This window comes from Diorhabda carinulata, chromosome X (assembly GCF_026250575.1).
Source record: "Diorhabda carinulata isolate Delta chromosome X, icDioCari1.1, whole genome shotgun sequence".
NCBI lineage: Eukaryota > Metazoa > Arthropoda > Insecta > Coleoptera > Chrysomelidae > Diorhabda > Diorhabda carinulata.
The window spans coordinates 59,408,795-59,431,929 of NC_079472.1; the positions used below are offsets into that span (position 1 = coordinate 59,408,795).

At 32.0% G+C, this 23,135-nt stretch overlaps 2 protein-coding genes across 2 annotated transcripts; both read left to right on the forward strand.

Annotated features, from left to right (window-relative positions):
- Positions 1-369: 369 nt before the first annotated feature.
- LOC130901539 (arginine/serine-rich protein 1-like) lies at positions 370-1,236 on the forward strand. The gene is made up of 2 exons (XM_057812992.1): positions 370-440; positions 482-1,236. Exon 2 carries the CDS (start codon positions 482-484, stop codon positions 1,109-1,111), a length of 630 nt encoding a protein of 209 aa, XP_057668975.1. The 5' UTR covers positions 370-440; the 3' UTR covers positions 1,112-1,236.
- A 3,267-nt stretch (positions 1,237-4,503) lies between these two features.
- Positions 4,504-16,795, forward strand: LOC130901916 (uncharacterized). The gene is made up of 3 exons (XM_057813604.1): positions 4,504-4,783; positions 10,102-10,409; positions 12,357-16,795. Exons 1-3 carry the CDS (start codon positions 4,733-4,735, stop codon positions 12,523-12,525), a joined length of 528 nt encoding a protein of 175 aa, XP_057669587.1. The 5' UTR covers positions 4,504-4,732; the 3' UTR covers positions 12,526-16,795.
- Positions 16,796-23,135: the final 6,340 nt, after the last annotated feature.

Here is a 23,135-nt window from a genome sequence, read left to right on the forward strand (position 1 = left end):
AGTACTTTTTTTATGATTGCAAATTAATAAAAACAAACGTGAATATTATAACGGACGTAGAAAAATATTTGGTACGAACTTTTGAAAATAATTTCATTTCAAATAATTGCTTCAGTATGGTTCGCTGATATCCTTTATAACCAAAGTAATTTTTTGTAATATGAAAGTATGGAACATGCAGTATAACATCAACGCGACAACAATAGATAATTACTCGGTATTGCGCAATATTTTTTCATATCATGTAGTTTAAACGAGATTCACAAACAGTTTTATCGTATTCCTATTATGTTTAGTCATCGACTTGACGAAATGTTGTGCAATATTGTGGCAACGTCGATGTATAAATAGTTTACATGCACAGCGTTGTTCATCAGTACGATCCAACGATTGAAGTAGTGTTATAGTGCGCGGTGATTGTGATTCAGTGATAACTGCAGGTAACTGTTGTTAAAAAGTTGTGATTTTTTTATTGTTTTAGATGGAGGTCGACAAACAAAAAACCGCTTCTGCAGCCATCCCAAAAGAACTCGAGGGGGTGATTCAATCTAAAGTCGCTGAAATAGTAACAAGTATTTTAGAAAATACAAAACTTGGTCGAAGAAAACGCAGACACTCTAGATCAGAGTCCAGTCGTTCCAGATCAAGAAGCAAATCCAGATCTAGAAGTCGCGGAGGTCGTTCTAGATCCAGAAGTAAAAGTAGAAGTAGACACGGATATTATAAGCATGGGAGTAAGAAGTCACGTAGATCTTGTAGTAGAGAACGATGTGACGTATCTTGCAGTAGAGATAACGAACCGTGTGTAGGTTGGGAGAATTTCGGACCGTTTCCTCCACGTCATCACCATCATTTTCATCACCACCCTCCACATCATCACGGTTGGTTTCGTGGTGAATTTGGACCTTGGGCTAGAAAAGGAAAATGGGGTAGGCCTGGCAGATTCCCCTGGAATTCGAATTGCAAATGTGGTAATGGTACTGAAGCGAAAGAATCAGAAAAAACCAAAGATGATACAAAAGAAAAAGAAGGTACACCAGCTGCTGAGAGATATATGACGAGTGATCTTGAGTATTTGGATCTATGTGATGATGCAGATGATATTGAATAGATTATTATTTTTTTTTGGCTTGTAATTCATATATTGTATTTTTACGTATTATATTGTATTATTATAATTTGTATTTGAAACTTTTATGTGTAATTATATTTCAATAAATTAAAAAATTATTGACATTTGTTGTTTTTTCTTTCAAGTTCTATAAAAATAAGAAATATTATTATTAAAGGTGGAATTTGATCTAATTGTTCAATTGACTACTTAATAAACAACGCAGTGTTAATTTATGAATTGTTTTATTTCAAGAAACTAAATAATTTTATCTCAAATACTTATATGTAGTAATTGGTGGTCAGGCAGACCTAAAACACATAACCATTAATAAAATGATACTAAATGCGATCCAACGTTGTTCATAAACAAGTAATGAGAGAATAGTATTATCATTGTGAGCTTAGAGTTGACAATGGCAACGTTGTAAAATGCGTACATTCTTATGCCGCCAGCATCGAACTCGATAAATAAATGGAACGGGCAGTGAGGTCGATTGAAATAGCTATATTGTAGTATCCCCATCGCATTCTTTCTCATTGCACAAACGTCAAGAACTTCGAATATTTTCATATGTTCAATTATACTTACTGCAAAAAGTAATCTACTTACAAAAAACAAGTATTAGCAATTTTTTAATACAATTAGTCTTGTCAATTAAATACACTTGGTACGTCATTAAGTTATAAGACTTTTCATTTGCTACCAGGTATATCTTGGTAATCTGATGGTAGGAAATGATCCCCACATAATCTACTTGTTCTCGACGGATTTCAATCTTTCTGAACGTTTAAAAAGGAAACTGTAAGAACGTTTTTAAGGTTAGAAATATTTGTGGCAAAAAATATCGAAAACAGACTTACGTAGGAAAAGAAAAAACCTTCTTTGAATAATGCGCAATTATATACAACACATTTAAACACCGTTATAATTTAGAAAGTCAATTTGATTGTTCCAAAGTGTCAACACACTCAAAAATCGCAACTGTACTTTGGGTTAAAAATAACATCACTTGATAAAAATGTCGTAAACACTTACTTTACTAATTTTTGTATTCACAAAGCTTCAAAATCCTCACAAATTCAAAATCAAATATTAACGAATAACGCCTTTAACCAGAACGCTCAAGAGAAAAACGGGGATCCTACAATCATGTGTTTTCTCTCATACAAGTTTGGACACTTTTCTGTATTGACAATTCCCTTCTATTTATTTATTGAATTCGATGGCCGCCATTGGTGTACTGATTATCGACTAATTTTACCATAAATAAAACATTTCGTAGTTATTTTATAAGTTCTGGGACTCGAACTGTTGCTTGTTTTATACTAAGGCCTCCAATAGTTCAGTGCCCATACTTATTTAATTTTGAAAAACATTTTTGTGAAGTTACAAGAAACGAAAACAGTCCAAATTTTTTCAAATGTATCCGTATCAATACTTCGTACCAGCATCGGTTATTACTTCATAATTTTCAAATAAAAATATTCATAAAACGGTACACATTATAGAGTTTTATCAAGATTACCTTTTTGTAGTAAAATTGAATGATGTTTAAGTTCACTGGAACTTTTGCTTAATAATTCTAATATTGGAAAAGTTATAGTACGAAGTGTGTAATTAGCGCCCTCTATGAGAGTGAGAAATAAAAACAAATTCATTGGATGTATCAGCTCCTTTTTACTGAGCAAAACCCAAATATTTTTCAGTTTTCTATCTATCCTAGAGAGGGGATAACAATTTTTTTAAACCACCTGTAGATGCATTGTATCTAGACGGTCGTTGTGTATTAAAAATGCTCATCAAGAAACTATTAATAATATTTCAAATAATAAGTTTAAAGCTATACGTTATAAGAATTTAATAGAAAGACCTTGTACAAATAGAGCTTACATAATATATGTTAATCTTAATGTATATTTTTAACAATTTTTCTGTGTGAAAACAAGCCGAAGCAAAGATATAGTATAAAACACTCGGAACAGTAGACCATTCCAGTATTAGTACCTTGGAAATCTTGCTGGGATGGAAAGCCTTCTGTTACTTGTATTTCAATACACTATTACCGAAATTTTACGTTTATTTTTATTTTGGAAAACAAATTTTACGACTTACAGTCCTATGAAAAACATTTTCATTCTTCTCCAATAGAATCTGGGCGATGTGGTGTCTCTTCTTCGGAATGGATTATCAACTCACAAAAATAACACTGTAAATACGAAACGATGTAAGGATTTTTGTTGAACCAATTTGTAGTCCTACTGACTGCGCCAATTAGATTAAAGTTTGTAGTTACTAAAAACTACTTTTTAAAAAATAATCCTAATTATTAACTACATTGATTTGCTAAATAGCACATAACGACATAGACGACACCATCATAACAATCGATAAAATAAGAGACATAAAAGACACAAAGTGACTGAGATAAAATAGTAACCTGCCAGGATAAATGTGACAATGATATGACAGGTAGAAAAATATATGAATTAATAAAGACAGTATGAGAAACGGAAACGGAAATATGGAAAACAACAGAGTTAGATCATAATACATATTAGAAAAAATGCTAAAAAGGTGGATAAACTAATGGGGAGACTTGGAAAAACTGCATAATTCAGATGTTATTTTTCTTTTCATTGCTTTGAGATTCTTAACATGAATTTTTAGTTTTATACGCTAGTTTTATATGTGTAAAATATGGAAAACAACACGGTTAATAACACCATAGAAGAATACGATAGAAGACCATCAACTCGAATACACAATACAGATCAGACAAAATGCTAAAAAGATGGATAAACTGATGGGGAGATGATATGATACTTGATGACGAAGAAATTTTACTATGGAAAGCATTTTCATTCTTCTTCAATAGGATCTGGGCGATGTGGTTCCTCTTTCTGGGAATCGATTATCAACTCACTAACTAACTATCACTGTACAAATAAACCGTAAATACGGAAGGATGTCACGATTTCTGTTGAACCAATTTGCAATCCTATTGACTGCGCCAATTAAATTTGTAGTTAATAAAAACTACTTTTCCAAAAATATAATTAATTAATAACTAAATTGAGATTTTAAAACTTGAAAGCTAAATAAAACCTGTTTTTACAAATGAAAAAATGTAAAAAGTTAAAGATAAAGACTTCTGTTAGAGTAAGATTTAGCATTCTACTAGTGTAAGGTTACTTGTTACGTTCTCATAAATCTCCTAATATTTTTTGTCTCATATTAATGGGATTGTCTCCAGTAATTAGAAATAATTTTCTAAAATTTTTAATCGCAATAAAATGGAAATGAAAATATAATTAAAACATGTCGCTGGAAATTATAAATAAATTAGTCGAATCGACCCATGTAAATACCTGAAATCAGACTATTACTTCCACAGTTGACTGAAGAGAGTTGTTATAAACGAACAAGGTTACCCGCTTCGGTCATGATCATTCTAATTTATTCCAACACGAACGTTTAGTTAAGGAGAGTCTGTGGTTTGTTTAGTGAAGAATACTTTGATCAAATAAGTACGAACAGTAAAAAAACCGCTATGCGTTGCATTAATGACATTATTCGTGCCTCGAAATGTCTTTAGTGTGAGGTAGGTTGTATGGAAACATGAATAAGTTATCGGTTCTATTAGTGGTCTGTGTTTTAATAACAACAACGGTGAGTTTGAAATTTTTGTTTTCATACTAAGCGACAGCCATGAATTCTTATGTTTTCAATATCGTTTGGCAGTTTTTTTTTAGTTCAAACTTTTAAACAAGTAATATACATATTGTATTGTATATTATACCAAACTAAATATATTATTTACTCATATAACCTAAAAAGAAGTATTCGTTTCAAGTTTTGATATTTTTAACATACAATAATGTAAATAAAATTTCCAATTTCTATAATTTGAGAAAAAATCTCGACTATTAATTGTTACAACAAGTAGAACATTTTAGTTAAAGGTTAAGTTTGCCAAATCCGAGACACTAAGTCAATTAAGATTTTATAAACATAAAAAATTAACAAACTAACCAAAAAAATGATGATTCTTCTTCATCAGTTACTACTTTTTAAATTGATATTTTTTTAATGCTTCGTGTGGCATTTATAAAGCCCTTATCTTTTTTAGAATTAGACTAAAATAAATTTAAAATTATGAGAAGTTCGGGTGTTATCAAATCTATGCTGAGTTGGCGTTTCGAAGTTCGCTTCCTTGGTACTAACGAAAATTTGACCCAATTTCATCTAAACTGTTAAAGTTGAACGCTTACTGACTTCAGTTCTAATGGTTATTGAAAAGATAATTCTTGGAGATATTTTTCTCGATGCCCAGTGCAGTGGTAGCTTCTAAGGAGTATTTAAAAGAAATATCCTCTATCATGAGTGGATAAGATATTTTCCTTGAAACAAAATTTTCCATTTATAAACTGGATCATGACGAGATGTAGGAACACAAGAAGAAGATAAAGATGAAGAAGCAAGAGGAGCATGATAATTGTGTGATTCAACACAATCAGAAATTAATGGGGTTGTTTTAGTTTCCCTTCAGATCCGTTCATATCCAAAGAAATTTTAAGCTGAACTTGTTGACCATCATCTGCGTCAAGATTAAATTAATTACTCGATTAAAAACGGGTTCGCGATTATTACCATTAAAATTATTGATAAGTTCATTCCAATCTTGAGATGGGCTTTTGCCCAGGAGGCTTCACACGAGGTGACGCTAAGGTCCCTTTCACTTCAAACGAATCCGAATCAAATTGGATCACTCCGAATCAAGTTGAATCTGATCGTCATCTCCACTCTTTCACACCAGCTGAATCAACCTGAATCCTGGAATCAACCTGGAATGTTTAATTCTTCGCGACCTCGAATCAAACCTGATTGAACCAGATTCGTCCGGTCTGAAGGCGGGAAAAGAGTCCCTTCACATTTAAACGGAGCGCTCGAAGCCGAATCTTGGTCAATCAGATTCAACTTGAGTCGGAGCGATTCGGAATGTGCACTTCGCACTTGATTCAACCTGTCAGATTCCTCGTCCGTGATAAAAATCACAGCAACAGAAATCTCATAACTTCTGTGTATTCCTATTTGTGTGATGTATCCACACTTTTCTTGTTTTCTGTTTCCGCCGTTGCCTCCTACGAAACACTATTGCATTTAAAACAACTGCGTCCATGATGATAGCTCAAAAGCAACTAAAAGAAGGAAAACAAAAAGAAGATGAAAGGATTTTTATAGATTCAGGTTGATTCAGCTGGTGTGAAAGAGTGGAGATGACGAACTAGCTCTGATCTGTTTTTGAAAGTATTGGTAAAGTTAGAAGTGGGTATGTTGTTCACAGTAGCAGGATCAGAAGCAGATACAACGGGAGTTGAAGTAGAAATATATTTTAATTTTTTGAATCTATAATCACAAAATTTCCGCGATAAGCCGTTATTGCTCGTTCTAATATTAATAACAATGATGTCATCTTTTGTTATCACATTGGGAAGCACTACGACGAGCACCGGCTACCTGAAATTATTGAAAATTAGAGTAAAGTTTTTCTTTTGATAATTCTTAAAAATAAGCTAATAGCACATTTTCAGTTGTCGCAGATACGTTTTCATTGTTTACCAATTTTTAAAAGTTTGTAGAAAGTAGTATAGAAAGTTGTCTATTTGTATATATTCGTTATAATTTAATATCCACTAATAAAACGTTAGATAGTCATTAAGAAAGTCCTTGTACGTATGGTAAATATGGTGTGTGACATTCTGATGTTCAAAACCTGTTTTGTTTGTTAAATTATCATAATATTTGTTTATCCTTCAACACATTTCAAGACGAATTTAGAAGATCATTAAGAACTGGCACTGACTTCCAATTTGAGGTTGAATTACCGGGTGTTTATAAATATGTATCGGAGTTATGATATTTATTACATTAATCTTACAGTTATGAATGATATGTCGAATTGAATAGCAGCAATTTTATCTAGAGGTTGATCAGGATGTGCACCAATTTTTCACAAAATATTGCTGTTTATTTATTTGTGGAAGGTCCTAATTTCGACTGGTATCAATTGTTGTAAAGCCAAAAAAATACTTTTGCCTCCGCTTCATATCAAACTTCCACTAATGGAAAACTTGTTTTAGGTTATAAATCAAGAAAGTGGAGGATTTAAATATCTAAGTTAAGTCTCTCTCCAGTTAAGTAACACCAACTTAAAGAAATGTACCAGGTCTGGCTATTAAATAACGAGAATGGTTACGTAAAATGATTTTCTTATAAAAATTCTTCTATAATCGAATATTCTCCTTCAATATATTCCCCGCCCCTCGCTACACACATTTCCATACGTTTCTTCCATTGATGGAAGCAGTGCTGGAAGTCTTCTTTGGTGACGGCCTTTAGAGGCTCTTCCGTTTTTTGTTCTACCGCTTCCATCGACTCACATCGGGTCCATTTTAAAACATATTCTATCTTCGAAAACGAAAAAGAGTCGCACGGTACCCAATCTGGTGAGTACGTCGGGTGTTCGATCACTGGAGTGCGTTGTCCTGATGAAAAATCGGGCCGTTTTCTACGAAGTCGCTCTCGCAAAACTGACACTAGATAGAGAATTGTCCCCATAGGCTTCTTGCAACAATTTATATCTGTCTAGCCCTCTAGGCGCTCAGTTTCGTTATTTAGTAACCAAACCTCGTATTTTTATTGGATCACAAATTAGAAAATTGCTAGGCGATATTAATTTCATAAAAATCCTTTCCACGTAAGAACTTTGAGATTGTTAATGTACTTTTAGTTCCCTGTAAATTGCTTGTCTGCCAAATTCATTTTCTTCATTTCTATTTAGTAATTTTTTTTGGAGAATATGTCAGCGATAAGCAGACCAAAAGTTTACACCAATATATAAGAACATTCGGTACTAAAAGCATCATGATCTAGCCAGAATGGCTAATTACTACTAGGTTTTGACGATCTTTAATAAAATAAAATATGTGTCCTCCAGGAAACTCATAGTAACTTAATGCTACATATAATACTGAAAATAGATCACCTCAACTAAAAAATATAATATTGTATTATGGTACATTCATTAAATGAAATTATTCTAGATGTAACCAATGATATGATTTCAAATCACCTTGAATTGTCACTGTATATTATTTTTTTTCATAACAATTTATTCCATTCTACAAATAAATAAACATATCACTCATCAAACAATTATTTACTAATAAAACAAAAATAAATATATGATATATTGATAATTTTTCTAGTTGATCGATCAGAAATTACTCAATAGTATACAAGAAACACTTGTTTCACGGTGTCAAGGGAAAAATATTTTTAATTTCACTTTTAGTGTACTTTTACCATTTTTCAAATATCTACGAACCATATCAAGGCAGTTATCATTGGCGTAATTTTGATTTTTTGTTTATTTAGATAAATAATTTTGAAAACAAATTGCTTGTGTAAAAGTTTCGTTATTTCAGTGTTACCAAAAGCGCAGCAAAAACTAATTAATTGTAAGACATCGTTCCCCACAGTTTCCATCTAGCTCTTAATTCAGCTAGATCTAACTTATATCAAAGATAATTAAAATGAAACAAACAGTTATAATCAGATCACCTGAAATATCGCACATATCTGTCCACCAATATCTTCTAAATATTGAGTTCACTCTAGCACTTGGTATTAAATGATTCTAGAAGGGATAATCAAACATATCTGGACATGTTGAAGTTTGTCTATTGAATCTGTATCAAACCAGATACGAATTATCCTCATCCACCTTGTCCTAGTTCCAATTGTTGATTGGTAACATCAACAATTCAGTTATTATGATAAAAATAGAGCTGACACCACATTATTACGAAAATCGAAGGAAAATTTTCGAAGAAATGGAAAATAAAACGCCAATTTCAAATTTTAGTCGCAGACGATGAATACATAAGCATTCCCTGAAATATATTAGAGTTAGTACACTTTGGTGTTTTATTTTGCCACAATCCTGATAAGCAAACGCTCATAATCTAGCTTGCAATATAAAAAAATCGCATCCGCATACTAATAATGTGCTCATAGCTTTTTTCGATTACTTTTTTATAGTATTTATGGCATCCACTCTTGATTATCCTTATCTAAAAACTTTTTGGTGCTAATATCTTTATAATTACTAAATATGCTGGGATTTCCTCCCTTGATTATTGGTATAATCAATTCAGTAGACCACTTTAGGTATTGTTTTTGTTCCTTTTACACTTTCTATGATCTCCCCCATATTATATTAGATCATTTACTATTTCGTCTTACCCTTCTGTTTTATTGTGTTACAGTGTTGATTATATCATTTCATTCCTCTTCCTTCGGTTTTTCTTCATTGTCATTATTGAATCATCATCACCATTATCATCATTATAATCATTATCACCATCTTCTTTTGATATAATTCCACATTATTTTCATTATCATTTTCCAATTTGTCTATACATTTAAACATTTTTTTCTCTTTGTGCTCTCGTTTGTTACGTTTGTTACTTTCCTATATTTATCATAATCATCTTGTTTGGTACTTCGTAGGCATTTCATTTTAGATTCTTTTTTCTCTTTAATTTTTATGTTACATTCCTGGTCAAACTATTTGTTGTTGTTTCTTATATCTTATGTACCAATGACTTCCTGCGTTGCAACTATAACTTTTTTTAATCTTTTCCTATTGCTCAGCAAACGTATCTTTTCCTTGGATTTTTTTGTAGTTGCTTTTCTATTTCTTCTCTGTTTTCGTCGTTTTCAGTTTCTGCACATTCCATTTTCTGCTTTTTTTGCCTCGTTCGCTATATTTACCATTCTTAATTTTTAATTACAACAATTATGTTCTGCTTCAATTTGTTATATTGTCTAGTAATTTGAAATCAATCTAAAAAGTTATTTTCTACTATGAAATCTCAACAACATTTTGAATGTTTGCAAGATTCAGTTTTTGTTTATTTCAGAATACCGAGTTGATGCGATGGGAACATTCGAATGGTTGTATAGGAAATATATGTTACAGGGATTCCAGTTATCCTCATGAAGAAATACAGAATATGTGGACGAAAAATTCGAAAGGATTATCCAAAACATTTGGAAATCTGAATACCAGAATAGAACGTACTAAATTTAATACAGCAGCGACTTGCGATCTTTGTCAGAGTAAGACTAATTTGGTGGTACAATTAGTTAGTATAAACGAACCAAATGGAAAATTGTATATAGCACCAACTATGAAGTACAATCCAAAAATAAAAGTAGTTGTATGCCAGTAAGTGTATTTTCGATTTCTTCATTTATATTTGATCTGGAAATATGAGATAAATATCAATTAATCTTTAGAGGATGAACTTAATAGCTCAAACTTACACCTGAAGTATTGGCACTAACAATTCTATCAAATGTAAGTGTTTCAATGAAAATTATGTCATAAGAACCCACTTCATATATTTTCCGCTGATTCTACATTACTTTAAAGTCAAATTTGTAACATTCAAAATAGCTTGCTAACTTTTACATTTAATATTTTTCCTATTTCGTTAATTTATTATGACGGTGCAGTGGTCATGGCTACCTCAAAGTTCAAAAATGTCAAAAAATCTGTTTTCAACATCCCACTCAATCCTAATCAAAAAATTTATTCTGAAAGAGCAAGGAATTTCCAAAAAACGTCTTCAAATAGAAATTATTGAGGATCATCAGAGGTACTTATCAACGACAAAAGTAAATTAGTTCTTTAAGCTGTTAAGGAAAATGTCATTCTGTGACATAGTTCAAAGAATGCTCAACTCCATAAGAAGGTGGTATCGATCGTTGGGACTAGTGTCAACCCTAATAAGACTGATCTAATCACATTCACTAGGAGAGAAAACTCAATTTCAAGCCCATCATGCTGGACGGTGAAAATAGAGGGGAAATAACTGCCACAAGCCAGGAGAGCCCCTGGGTTTTTAACTGTGGACGCCATGAGCTTATATCCAATAGCTGCACTAGAAGTGATTTTAAATCTCCCACCTCTCCATATCATATAATATTGGAAATGAAAGACGAGATGGAATTAACAAGAAAAAACCGTCCTCAACATCGACCAAACGTGGGAAATGCATCAGGACGAAATACCAAAAAAAGTTTAGCTTTGAGAAAAAATTCAAAACCTCATACGAGAAATGTGAAAAAATGCCTTTAAATGGTATACAGATGGATCTAAAGCAGCTGACAGAAAAGTGGAATAGGAGTGTACGAGTCCAGAACCAAACACTCTGAAAACCTGGGCAATGCACTAAACTGCATTCCATTTAATCTAGATAGGAATTATCGCAAACAGGAAATAATTATCCTGTCCGATAACCAAGCAGTCATTAGAGTTCTAAGCTCCAATATTATCAAATTCGTTTAGGATTGCCGAGATAGGCAAGAAAAAAGTATTTCAGGACACACCGGAGTGGAGGAAAAAGAAATAGTTCACAGACTCGCTAATGTAGGGGGAGAAAAACCCTTTACAGGATCTGAACTTTTTGTGATACCAATTGCAGAACAATAGAGAAAGAAAGACGAAAAGAAGGTAGATAGAGATAAAACCAATTACTAGGACAATCTACAGGAGATGATATAGGCAGAGATTTTCCAGAGAAACTATAACCTAAGTAAGAAAAATCTACGAATACTAAGAGGAGTTTTATCGGGGCACCGCGCCTCAACAAACATCTGAAGATACTATCATATAGGACGAAACCTCTATCCACGTTCTCTCGAAGTGTGGAATACTAAGGAACTCCAGAGCACTACACCTGGGAGTGAATGAAGACGAAATTCTCTGGCAGCAGGGGGGATACAATAGGAAGGACAATCATTTCATTTATTCAAATTGGCGAATTAAAAAACTCTAAGTCTTCAAAAGGCATACGAAGGAATTTAAATGTTGAAGTGTATTAGCGTTTATCATAATTTTCCATAATCGGGTACCAATACAATTTCATTTTTATGGTACTAGGAAATGATGTTCATTATTATTCACAATAAAGAAAAAGTTTTGTCTTGGAATCTCATTATAAAATATTTACTTTAAAATATCAATTTGATTTGGGATTATTATCGTCTTCAGAGACTGAAGGTTAACCCTGAAGACGATAACTTGGTTATCGAAACGCGCGTCAGACAATGTTTTCAATATGAATATCGCCAAAGGTTTCGAATTAATCAATAAATATCGTTTTTTTAGGAATAATGCAAGTTGTGAAGTACCAAATAGACCGAATGATTTTACTACGAGCTGCATACAAGTTAAAAGTACAATGAGCCTTCTTGTTTACAACTCAACGACGAAACAATTTCTTCCACATATTATTAATTTCCCCAGTGGTTGTGAATGTATGTTCCATGCATCCTAAATAAGTAAGAAACAGAAGCGCTCCTGGGAAATATGGAAAAAAGGAAACTAGAAGAAGCAGATATACATATTTAGGCGAACTGCCCTACAGAATATCTGCCTTATTTTTGAAATAAAAACTTCTGTAAACGCTAAATTTACTTCCAAAAATGATAATTTAAAATAAAATGTCCCTACACTGTATCTCAGGTATTATTAAAGGTATAGACATGCAATTTTCGCGATCCTGTATCACTTTTTTGTAAAACTTTTAAACCAACAAACAGAAAAATTCCGAAAACAAAAATGTTCACTTTTAGAGATGTTATTATTTCTCAGGTCCTGTATGAGATAGAAAAAAAATGGAAACTGCTTATAATAGATATTTAACCCTCACAGCTCCGATGACTTTGAAAATTTACTATATTGTAGAGGTGATCATGCTGATTAATTTGATATGCATATGATATAGGGCGCGGAAATCATATTTTCACATAGTTTTTTATAAGTTGATAACTGAATCAATATACTGATTTCTTTGCATGCAATATTTCTCAGAAACGGTTTATCCCATCAAGATGACATCACTATCTAAGGAAATTGTGCAAAACTTTGCTTACATTTGTCGAATATATGCTTTTTGTATGATAAATTTTCATATACATTTGAAGCAATTCATTACTCATAAAAGTGAAGCTAGAATAATTTCACAGAATAGATTTTTCGAGCTTATAGCAATCGCGATGCAATTATTGACCTAACTTTACCTAACCTAACCTAATTTAACCCAACCTAACCTAACCTAATCTTTTTTTTTGGTGTGGGTGGGAAAATCTTCGAAAGACGCCTGGGAAGGTATCCCAGGTGTGCTGGATTCGTCTGCTGACCGGACGCCTACCAGCTAAAAACCCACCCTCTTTTCCACAGACACGTGCGGTATAAATAAACTGTATAAATAAAAGTAAAACCTAAACTTTATTGTATAAATAAAAAGTGAAAATTTCCTAAACCTAATTGTATAAATAAAATCCCTAAGCCTAACTGTGTAAATAAAAATCTAGAAAGTGTAAAAACATTCCTAATCCTATATTTATAATGTTTTCTAATCCTAATTAATTGAATAAAATTTAAAAACTTGTATAAATAAAAAAATATTGAAATCTAGTATAAATAAAATGATAAAATGAATTAAGACACTACACATAATGACACAAAAAAACCCAACAGTTTCAATCGTCTCGTTCTCTTTCCTTTTTTTCCTTAGCCTTCATTTTTCCCGTAACAATCTCGATAATCTGGTCGTAAACCTTTTGATGTCTAATGGTAGCGTTCATTATTGCTTCGCAATTCGGGTTGCCGCTGCCGCCGTCTTCTTCTCCCAGTTCTGGACCACTTTCGAGTGGTCTAGAACTCTCCTTGTATTTCGGGGCAGCTCTATGGCCCCCAGTTCCTGTAAAATTTACCAGAAGCTTCGCCGAAGACACCGGATGTCTCTTCACCTTCAACTACCAAGAATTGGGGGTCACCGAGCTGCCCCGAAATACAAGGAGAGTTCTAAACCACTCGAAAGTAGTCCAGAGCACTCCTTGTATCAACTACTTATTCTTCCATTACATCAGCTCCCAAATTATTAGATCTCAGTAAGTCCTCAAGGTACTCGAAGGTCTACGGAATCGGTACGCTCGGAAATAATGGACTAAAATCAAAGGAGATTAAAATTTCTCCATCTCCAATTTCTGTAGACTTTGTTGACGTAATTGATTTTTTGATTTTGGTTAAAAACCAATTTGAAAATTCCAATCGATTAAATCGATCGTCAGGACGCAATTATTGAACAATATTTATCTTATAACGGTTTAAATTTATGCTTTTCTAAAAATTTTTGCACTTTTGATTTTGAATCGTCTATGTGTTCTTTTATTTTTCTACTTTGGGGTCTTCTTTCCGCACACCGCTAAAAAATTAAGTTGTGCTAGATTGTTTCCTGCTTTTTTTGGATAAAAATAGCAGTATCTACGAACCAGGTGATCAAACAGAACCACGTAATGCTATCCGATATCTAGATATGTTTTCATTCATTAAATCGGTACCACCCATTGAAGCATTATTCCTTGCAATGTGGCCTGTTTGTGACAGAAGTTTGCGACTAACTAAGCTAACCCCGGACCGCCGATAACATTTAAACCGATGGACAGTTTGTTTAGGAAAAAACGTCCCTACGTTACGGTGTCGATAATATTCATTTCATATCTCGTTCGAGACACTTTATCTATATTGCACATGCTTGAAACTGCGCAGAACCGAGCTGAAACCTCGGAGGATGGAGAAATCATTGCCATTTTGTCTTCTTTAGTCCAAACAGCTCCACTTATAGAAACTGTACATAGTATATCATGATCTGTTTAAAGTGACGTTTGAGGTTTATTATGCGAGTCCCATCACCAAAAGATGGGTGTCTCTACAAATGTCATGTAAATTGACAAAAAATGTTCCCACATCAGCACAATTGAATGCCCTTACGAAACTACAACAATCAATTAATGAAGTTCGTGGATACCTAATAAGAAATGATTTCCGTCATTCAACTTGGTTCTCATACCAAGAATAGGCATTTTAATATTATTATTCATTTTTTTTCCTTCGGAATGTTTGTCGAGTCATGCTAAAAAAATAGGAAAAATATTGTCTTTCAAAGTGGTACACACTAACCGAGTTAAATCTCAGAACTCACAAAACTAAATGGCCACGTTGTAGAAAAAATACAGAGAAATGTGCCGGTTAATTTAGCCGAAATCAGTGTTCCCATCTCTCAAAAATTTATCTCTATAAAACCCCAAAAATTCCAAACAATCAATAAATGATTTCATTCAACAATTTTAATTTTTTTAAATTCTTTATTCATAAATTATCAAAAACTTCGAATACCTAACAAATATTTTTCTTCAGATTCTGATTTTTTGGAATCATACATACGTTAAATAATTTGAAAATATTTGGAGATGGTTGTAGTGCTTTGCCTGTTTCCTAATAATAGAACATCCGATTTCACATTTTTTCCCCTAAATCTTTGGGGAAAACCACTATATTAGTCCAAAATAAAGTTTTTCGAGGTATAACGCATGTTTTTGTGATTGAGTCGAACTCGAAAGCGATCAATCGATTGACTTAATTCACAATGGGGTAGTTTACCCTCTATATTTATATTGTTATTATATATTTCATTTTTTTTGTACTTTGTGGATGTATTATGTTCTTTTGTATTAAAATTCAACTATATATCTATACATTTAACAATTTTCCACATTATATCTGCAGAATGAGAGTGCAGTAGGTACGCGCAATAGATAAATAAAAAGTGCAGCTGATAGGAGCGAAGGAATTGAAAATTTATAGTCCAGTGAAACTCATCCAAGCTACGACACCTTAATAAATAATAATGAAAAAATAATAGTTATTTGCGAGAAAATCAAACAAATATCGTTTATCTGTCTGTTAAATACAGATAGACATAAGACCTCTAATAATTTTGATATCTACAAGTTGTTTTTTTAACTTCCTCGGACTACATGGTAATTTATTTGTAGAGGGCCAATGCCTTTTGCGTTTTGGATTATCATATAGCACCAATTTTTTTTTTGCAAGCGATCAAAAAACTTAAAAACTAAGTGAGTTGTTGCCATCGGTTCTAATGGAAAAATCTAGTTACCAAGAAGAAAATTACTGACCAAACCCGATTTCAGGACAAACTAGTTTTGTCTGGGCTAAACTAATAATACCAGTTAAGCCTAGTCCAAACTCTTTGAGTTGTATATTTAACATTTTGGTAATTTAAACAGAATGTGTTACAGGTTACGTGATTTGATGGAAGATTTATGTCTTGCAAAGACAAATTGTTGTCTTGGTATTTGGCAAATTAATCAAAAGAATCAAAGATATTGTAAAATATCAAAGATATTTTACAATATGATACAACTCATTCTACATGCACTCATTACCCCAATTAAAGCAACCTAAAATTGATGAATTTTATGAATCAAATATGTGAAAGATTTTTTTTTATATTTTATTTTGTTGCTAGGTGTTTATCATTAGATGCTTTAGTTAAAAAGTTATTCATATCTAAACATTCTGATTTTTCTTATGATAATGCTCGCAGTTTTTTATAATTTTATAAATTAATACCTTGGTGTATCATATTTCTAAGCATTGAATAATAGATCCATAGCTTTGAAGCTTTATATTTTACCGATAACTCAATAAAGTATACAAACAAAAACGATTCAGAGAGTAAAGTTGTTTTATTTTCCTCAAGAGCTATATTAAAAAGTTTTCTTGATTTTTTCGACAAAAAATTTAATAAGGCAACATCAGCAGCTCCTCTAATTTCTTGTGGGGTTCAAAAACATTGACCTTCATTTCTTACATTTATTTCTAATTGTTTGTTTTAACGAAATTCAATACAAAAATCAAAACACCAAAAAATATCTAAAGATATATTGTTGACAAATTTGAGTCAAATTTATTTTGTTTCAAATACTATTTCGATTTTAAAAGTTACTTAGATTTCGAAATTGTTGCAAAAAACATGGTATGTCTAACGTCTCGGGTTCGAATCTGGTCAAAAAAAAATTTATGCTTTCAAATCTTTTCGATTTTAGGTCTCTTCTATTTCAAAATTAGTTTTTTTTTAAATAATTTTTAAAATATAGATAAAAATTGACGTTTCGACTTTTCTTTATATCTTTATCAATTTAAAGATCATAGAATAGACCTAAAATCAAGAACATTTAGAAACATGAACATATCAAAAGGTTTAAGAAATAAGAAATTTTAGAAAAAAATTATTTTATCGATTCGTAATGACTAGCAAAAACAGACTTATAACATTATACAACAGTCGAGGATAAAATTAAGAGTAGGAGAAGTAAAAACATATTATAGCGTAAATTTTTCTATATAAACTGAAAAAGGCATTTATTTTTTCAGTGCTTCACGTCGAGCGCCAGAGATTACAATTTTTCGTGTTCATACTAAAAGTAGCCTGAAAAAAGACAAGAGAAAACTGTATTTTTTCCTGGGTTGTCTATGGACAACCTTAGGCTACGACTAGTCTATGCTCATGGGCGCATTTGCTTTTTACCCAAGTTAAATGACCCAAAAAAATATGAAAATTAACTAATCATCTAAAACAAAAATCAGTAAAGTGAAAATAATCAAAAGATGTTCAAACTACTCTGAGAAATTCTTCTTGAGATTCTGGGCAGTCCATCTCACAACGCCCTGTACATTTCTTTGGATATTCCTTATACGTGAGTAAGTCGAGAATGGCCAAATCTGATTCTTGATATTTTCATTTGCTCTAGCCGTCTGGATGTTAAGGGTAGTCGATCTATGAATTGTGGATACCATATTTGAGAAATTTCTATATCCAACGATGTCGCTGTATCTGCTAATTCGTTGCCGTCGATTCCAACATGCGAAGAAAAAATTTGTTGTGCTATAGGACAAATTGTGTATATCTCTTGGATGGGGATTCATCATCTCCATTCTTTAGTGCGTCAGTATCTAGAAAATCTGATGCTTTGTATGGTTCCCATAACTTATTGAACTCAATTTTGAGTAGAACGGGATGCGTTTCCTTTTTATTACCTTCGAAAAACTCAGTATTTATTAAGATAGGTATTTCTAGGAATGGTACCAGGAAAATTGTGATGAATTTCAGAGAAAGGTTATTTGATTTCAATTAGAGCACGTTTTTCTTATAATATAGACAGCTAGGCTGGGCCAAAATTTTTGTTGAATAAGACAAAGATGAACGTTTAGTTATATATGTAAATGAGATTTTTCTGAGAAGGTTGTATACCTTTAGGAATTGTTAGGAATGCACCCACTACCATTTTCAGAGCTTTGCGATGTAGCAAGCCATAGAGCCGTATTCTGGATCTAACAGTACTAATATTAAGTGAGGAATTCATATCTGCTCCCAATATTTTTTGAACTATGGTTTTTAGTAGCAATTGGTAAAAAAATGATGATTTTTTTGAGGCCTGCCTCTCTTTTTCTCAATCCGTGTTAACAACAATTCTGCTGGTGTTCCCAAATAATTTTCAGCTTTCTCATTAACTCTGAATTCTCCATGTAGAAAGTGAACAATGAGCTTTTAGCTTTTAACAGTTGATAGATGTCTGATTTCACTCTAATTATTTCAACCTAATAAACTATTGTATGTTTAGAACTGTCATGAAAAGCTCAGTTTTACATGTGCTTCAAAGCATTCATTGTTGACAGCTTGAATGGAACAACACAGTCTGTTTAATTTGTATTATTCATGATTATTTGCTTTCTTATTTCCACCACTGCTCTATGTGGAAATGAAGCATCCTTTCATTGACCTCCCATGCTCTAATGCAGTATGTTTTTTCGTATAGTTTATTTAGAATATATTTCCAGTTAATATTTCTGGAACATTGTATCAAAAATAGGTTTCTGTGAACTAGTTTGGGGAAGTTCGTTGTAACTAGGATAATATTTCCACTGCAGCTCTCTAATTTAGAGTGCTACATTCTAGAAAATCCTGTACAACTTCAGGTGGATGAAATGATACCATAGATCAAGTCAAAATCAACAATTTTGGAGATAGCATAATAAACTTAAGCTAAAACAACATCTCATAAATTTTTTAATAATTACCGTTAAACAAATCCGAAATACACCTGCAATGTAAATTGAAATCTATAAACTGATTTATGTATCGAATGGCAAACGTTTTGCTTAATTAGAACATCTTCAGTCATGTACGTATGGGATTTCTGAAGAATTTATTACTTGTTTCATTACCGACTCTTAGTTTAATGTACTATAAGTGAAGCACCACTGTTTTACTGAATATATCCATGACAATTTGTTCTTATTTATAGAGTAACTTCATGGAAAACTCAGTTAAATTCAATAAATGTTTCTTTTTGATATATCGTACAGAAAAACAGCGTCAGACACTCGCCATAAGAGTTAATCTTTCTCCACGATCCGAATTCCGTTTGTCTATTTATTGTTATTATTGGTCCACACTTTATTTGGGATTTCTCAATAAATACTCTTCCAGAAATATGAAAATACCTCTCAGACGCATCCCTAAGTCTCTAATTATGATTTGGAAATAATGTAATATAAAATTTTTGTATATGTATTTACTACGATCTTTAAGAATATAGTGTACAAGAGATTCATCGAATAAAAATTTGGAACAACTTCTATGTTTATTCGAGCTAGACGAATTTTGAAGAAAAAATCAAAGAAACATTCAATTAATTACGAAATCAGTTTTGTTCGGCTCGAGGATGTTGAAACGCTCAGATTATATTTTCCATAGTACCAGTACCGCTGCGAACATCCAAAAAAAAGAAACTTTCGCGCTTGCTTTGAAAAAATTTTGAGGAGCGTCTATTGGTTAATGTTTAATTAAAAACAGGTGAGATATGATGAAGAGTTACGTTTTAAATTTTATATCATATAAACATTTCATTAATTTTTGTTGTCTCCATCAACATTGCCATTGACAAACTTAATCGAGAGAGAAATGCTTTATTGTCAAAAAATTGTTACAAAAGCTTGTAAAAACTTGAAAACAAACATAAAAATAACTAAATAAAGATACAAATAAATAAATATGCCTTCAAATTATTACGAAATGTAGGAAAACATGATATCGATTTGATTTCAATTAGTAAGTGATTGTGCATTTTTTTGCATTGTAAAATTTTGAGCCCTTAACTAATTCTGAACGTACAGTAAGTAGCTCCGCGTTCCTAAGTGGATAGCCGTGCAACGATCTAAAATTGGAAAAGCGTACTTATGAACTAGGCAAACGGATTCAAAGATGAATAAGTCAGAATTTTTAATCTTTTGAAAATGTCCCTGCAGTGAGCCCTCCTGTTTACTATGAGTAAATATCTAGCAGCTCTCTTCTGTAGTTTGAACATTCGCTCAAATTGAGTCACACCACACGTATTCCAGAAAGGAAGGGCATATCGGAGATGCGACTCAATAAGGGCATAATAAACTGTTAAGGAGGTGGATGATTCCAGTTCTTTGGAAACTCATCTCAGCGCAAAACAGTAGGAACTCAATTTTTCAAGGAATTGTCCACAACAAGCCGTAAGAAACAAAATAAGGCCTACTACTGAGCCTTGGGGTACTCAACATTCTCTTGGTTAGGTTCTCATCGTTGTATCAACCCTTATAAGCTGACTTCTGTTGGTGAGGTATGACTTAAACCATGCGGGAGATGTTCCTCATACTTACAATAAATCAATATCTCCTTCCACGGAATAATATATATTATATGCTTTGTTCTTAGTTATACTAAAAAATTAAATTAAAAGTTAGGTCAAATAATCAAAATGTCAAATTTGCGATATTAATCTTAGTGAAGAATATTGTGAAAAACCATTATAAAACTCACTGGCTAGAAAAAATATTATTTAACATATTTTCTAATACGCTCCTGTCTCCATTCCTCCCGCAGTCATTCGGGTATAGTAGATTTATTTGCAAAGAATTTTTATCTTCAAAACGAGTGATTTTCAGCGACCATGAATCTTTTCTAACTGTTAGTGGTAAAGCATCTTCTCGCCAACCACATGTTGAAATCCACACTTGAAAACAAGCTAGTATCATGTGGTATAAGTGAACATTACCATTTTCTTTAATTAAAATGGTACGTAAAAAACTAACCACTAATGACTCGTGACTGTCAGGTCGCTGGTATGTGTTCACTTTATTTGACGCTTCTATCAGAAACTGGAATGAGTTTTTGTACTCGATATACAGGACGGTTTCTATCATTGGATTTAGTTAAAATTTCTAGCAATTTGCAGTAAAATTGTTAAGAGAATATTTAACTTTCAGAAAGTAACTAACTCAAGCCAGAGGGGGTTTATATGAAAACAAAAACAAAAATTCAAATTCTCAACACGAAGACATTTAATCTCTTTTTTGTCATTCAATAACAATAGTAATAAATTCTCAAAAACGAAAACATGAAGAAGCTGTGAAGAGAATTGTATTACAAATAAACTGAAATAGTACCAAAGTGAAGACATGGATAGAAAACAAGTTCGAAAGAAAGCTGAAGAAATGAAAAATAATAACTAAAAGATTTGAACATAGCTGCCCACTAAAGTTCACAGAAAACCAGGTATCAATGGAGATATTATGTAGACGGAGGTAATGAATTAAAAAAATTATTCAAAATAGTCATAAGGACTATAACTACATCAGTAATCGAGAATTTTAATGAAGAAATAGTGCAAGGTTTAAAAAATTACACGGAGGAAGACAACGAAAAGAATGGTGATAATAAAATAGAAAAGATAGAAAAAGAACTTTTGTTTTGATTCCAGATTTATATAATAAAAACAAAGAAATTAATAACCAGAACAAAGAAGGAAATGTAAAGAGCATTCTGTGAACTAGGGGAGGCTACGTATCAAGAATAAATTGAAAACAAATAAAATATAGAAAAATTTAGAAATAAAAACGGAAAAGGACAAAACATATAATATAGGAGAAATTTGTGAAGTCGAATTCATGTGAGCGACAATGATAAAAACATAGAACAGACTCAAAGGGAATAAAAGCAAACAAAGGAAACGATTCTGTGTTTATGGGAAAAGAAGGAGGTGAAGAAAATATTTGAGGGGATAGAGTTCGAAAGAAGAAATAGAAAAAATAATAACTAAAAGGATTGAACTTACACAGAGAGGGTTACAGAAATAGAAAACTAACGAATGATGTGTTATGGGGACGGAATTGGAATAGAAAATACAGGATCAAGATGAAATAGGGAAAATAGAATTGAGAAAATGATGGAATCGAGTAACTCTCATTTTTGTTGAAAAAAATTTCGTAGAAATGTCCTAATAAAAAAATTTGGAAAGAGATAGTTGAATCGGAACATTATTTGAAGTTGTTCAACCCAATTTTTTTGTAATCAATCGCACACATAAGATGCTAGGAAAAGAGAAACGGAGACTTTTAAATAACATCTTTGGATGGTTTAATGATTTTCAATAATTTAGTGAAAAACTATCAATGATGAGTCATACCAATGCTCTTTGAGTGGTTTACAAATATTTGAAACATTGGTCTTGGTCAAAAAAATGACTTTCGATGTGTCTATCAACTCGTTTCGAACTTTGCTGATGAAGCACCATCTCGAGCGACATTTGGCTGTCAAAAATGTTTTTGATTCAATGGAGAATCAAGCAACACAAACAAAATTAGAATTTCAAAAAAATTGAACACTTTTATATAGGTATTGTATTAAATAGAAGACAATTATTCAGCCCTCTAAGGCCCGGTATTTACTTCATATAAATTTGTTATTAGTTAAGACAGTTTATTGTGGGTAGGGGGGTAAATTCAATTTAATTTAGCATTTTAAATATATTTGAAATCTTTTTAGATACATTATAGGTGAGATTAGTTAACAAACTGTGAGAATGTCGAATGCAAAAATCTTTATTTTTTAAGATATTGCACTTTTACATAATACTGATTTATATATTTATATATATATATATATATATTTATATATTTATATAATACTGATTATTTACATAATACAAATTT

Bases quoted from the DNA above. Each gene is read 5' to 3' on its own strand.
- LOC130901539 (XM_057812992.1), top strand. From the start codon at position 482: ATGGAGGTCGACAAACAAAAAACCGCTTCTGCAGCCATCCCAAAAGAA.
- LOC130901916 (XM_057813604.1), top strand. From the start codon at position 4,733: ATGAATAAGTTATCGGTTCTATTAGTGGTCTGTGTTTTAATAACAACA. The intron at 4,784-10,101 runs GTGAGTTTGAAA...TGTTTATTTCAG, and splicing joins GTGTTTTAATAACAACAACG to AATACCGAGTTGATGCGATG. The intron at 10,410-12,356 runs GTAAGTGTATTT...TCGTTTTTTTAG, and splicing joins ATAAAAGTAGTTGTATGCCA to GAATAATGCAAGTTGTGAAG.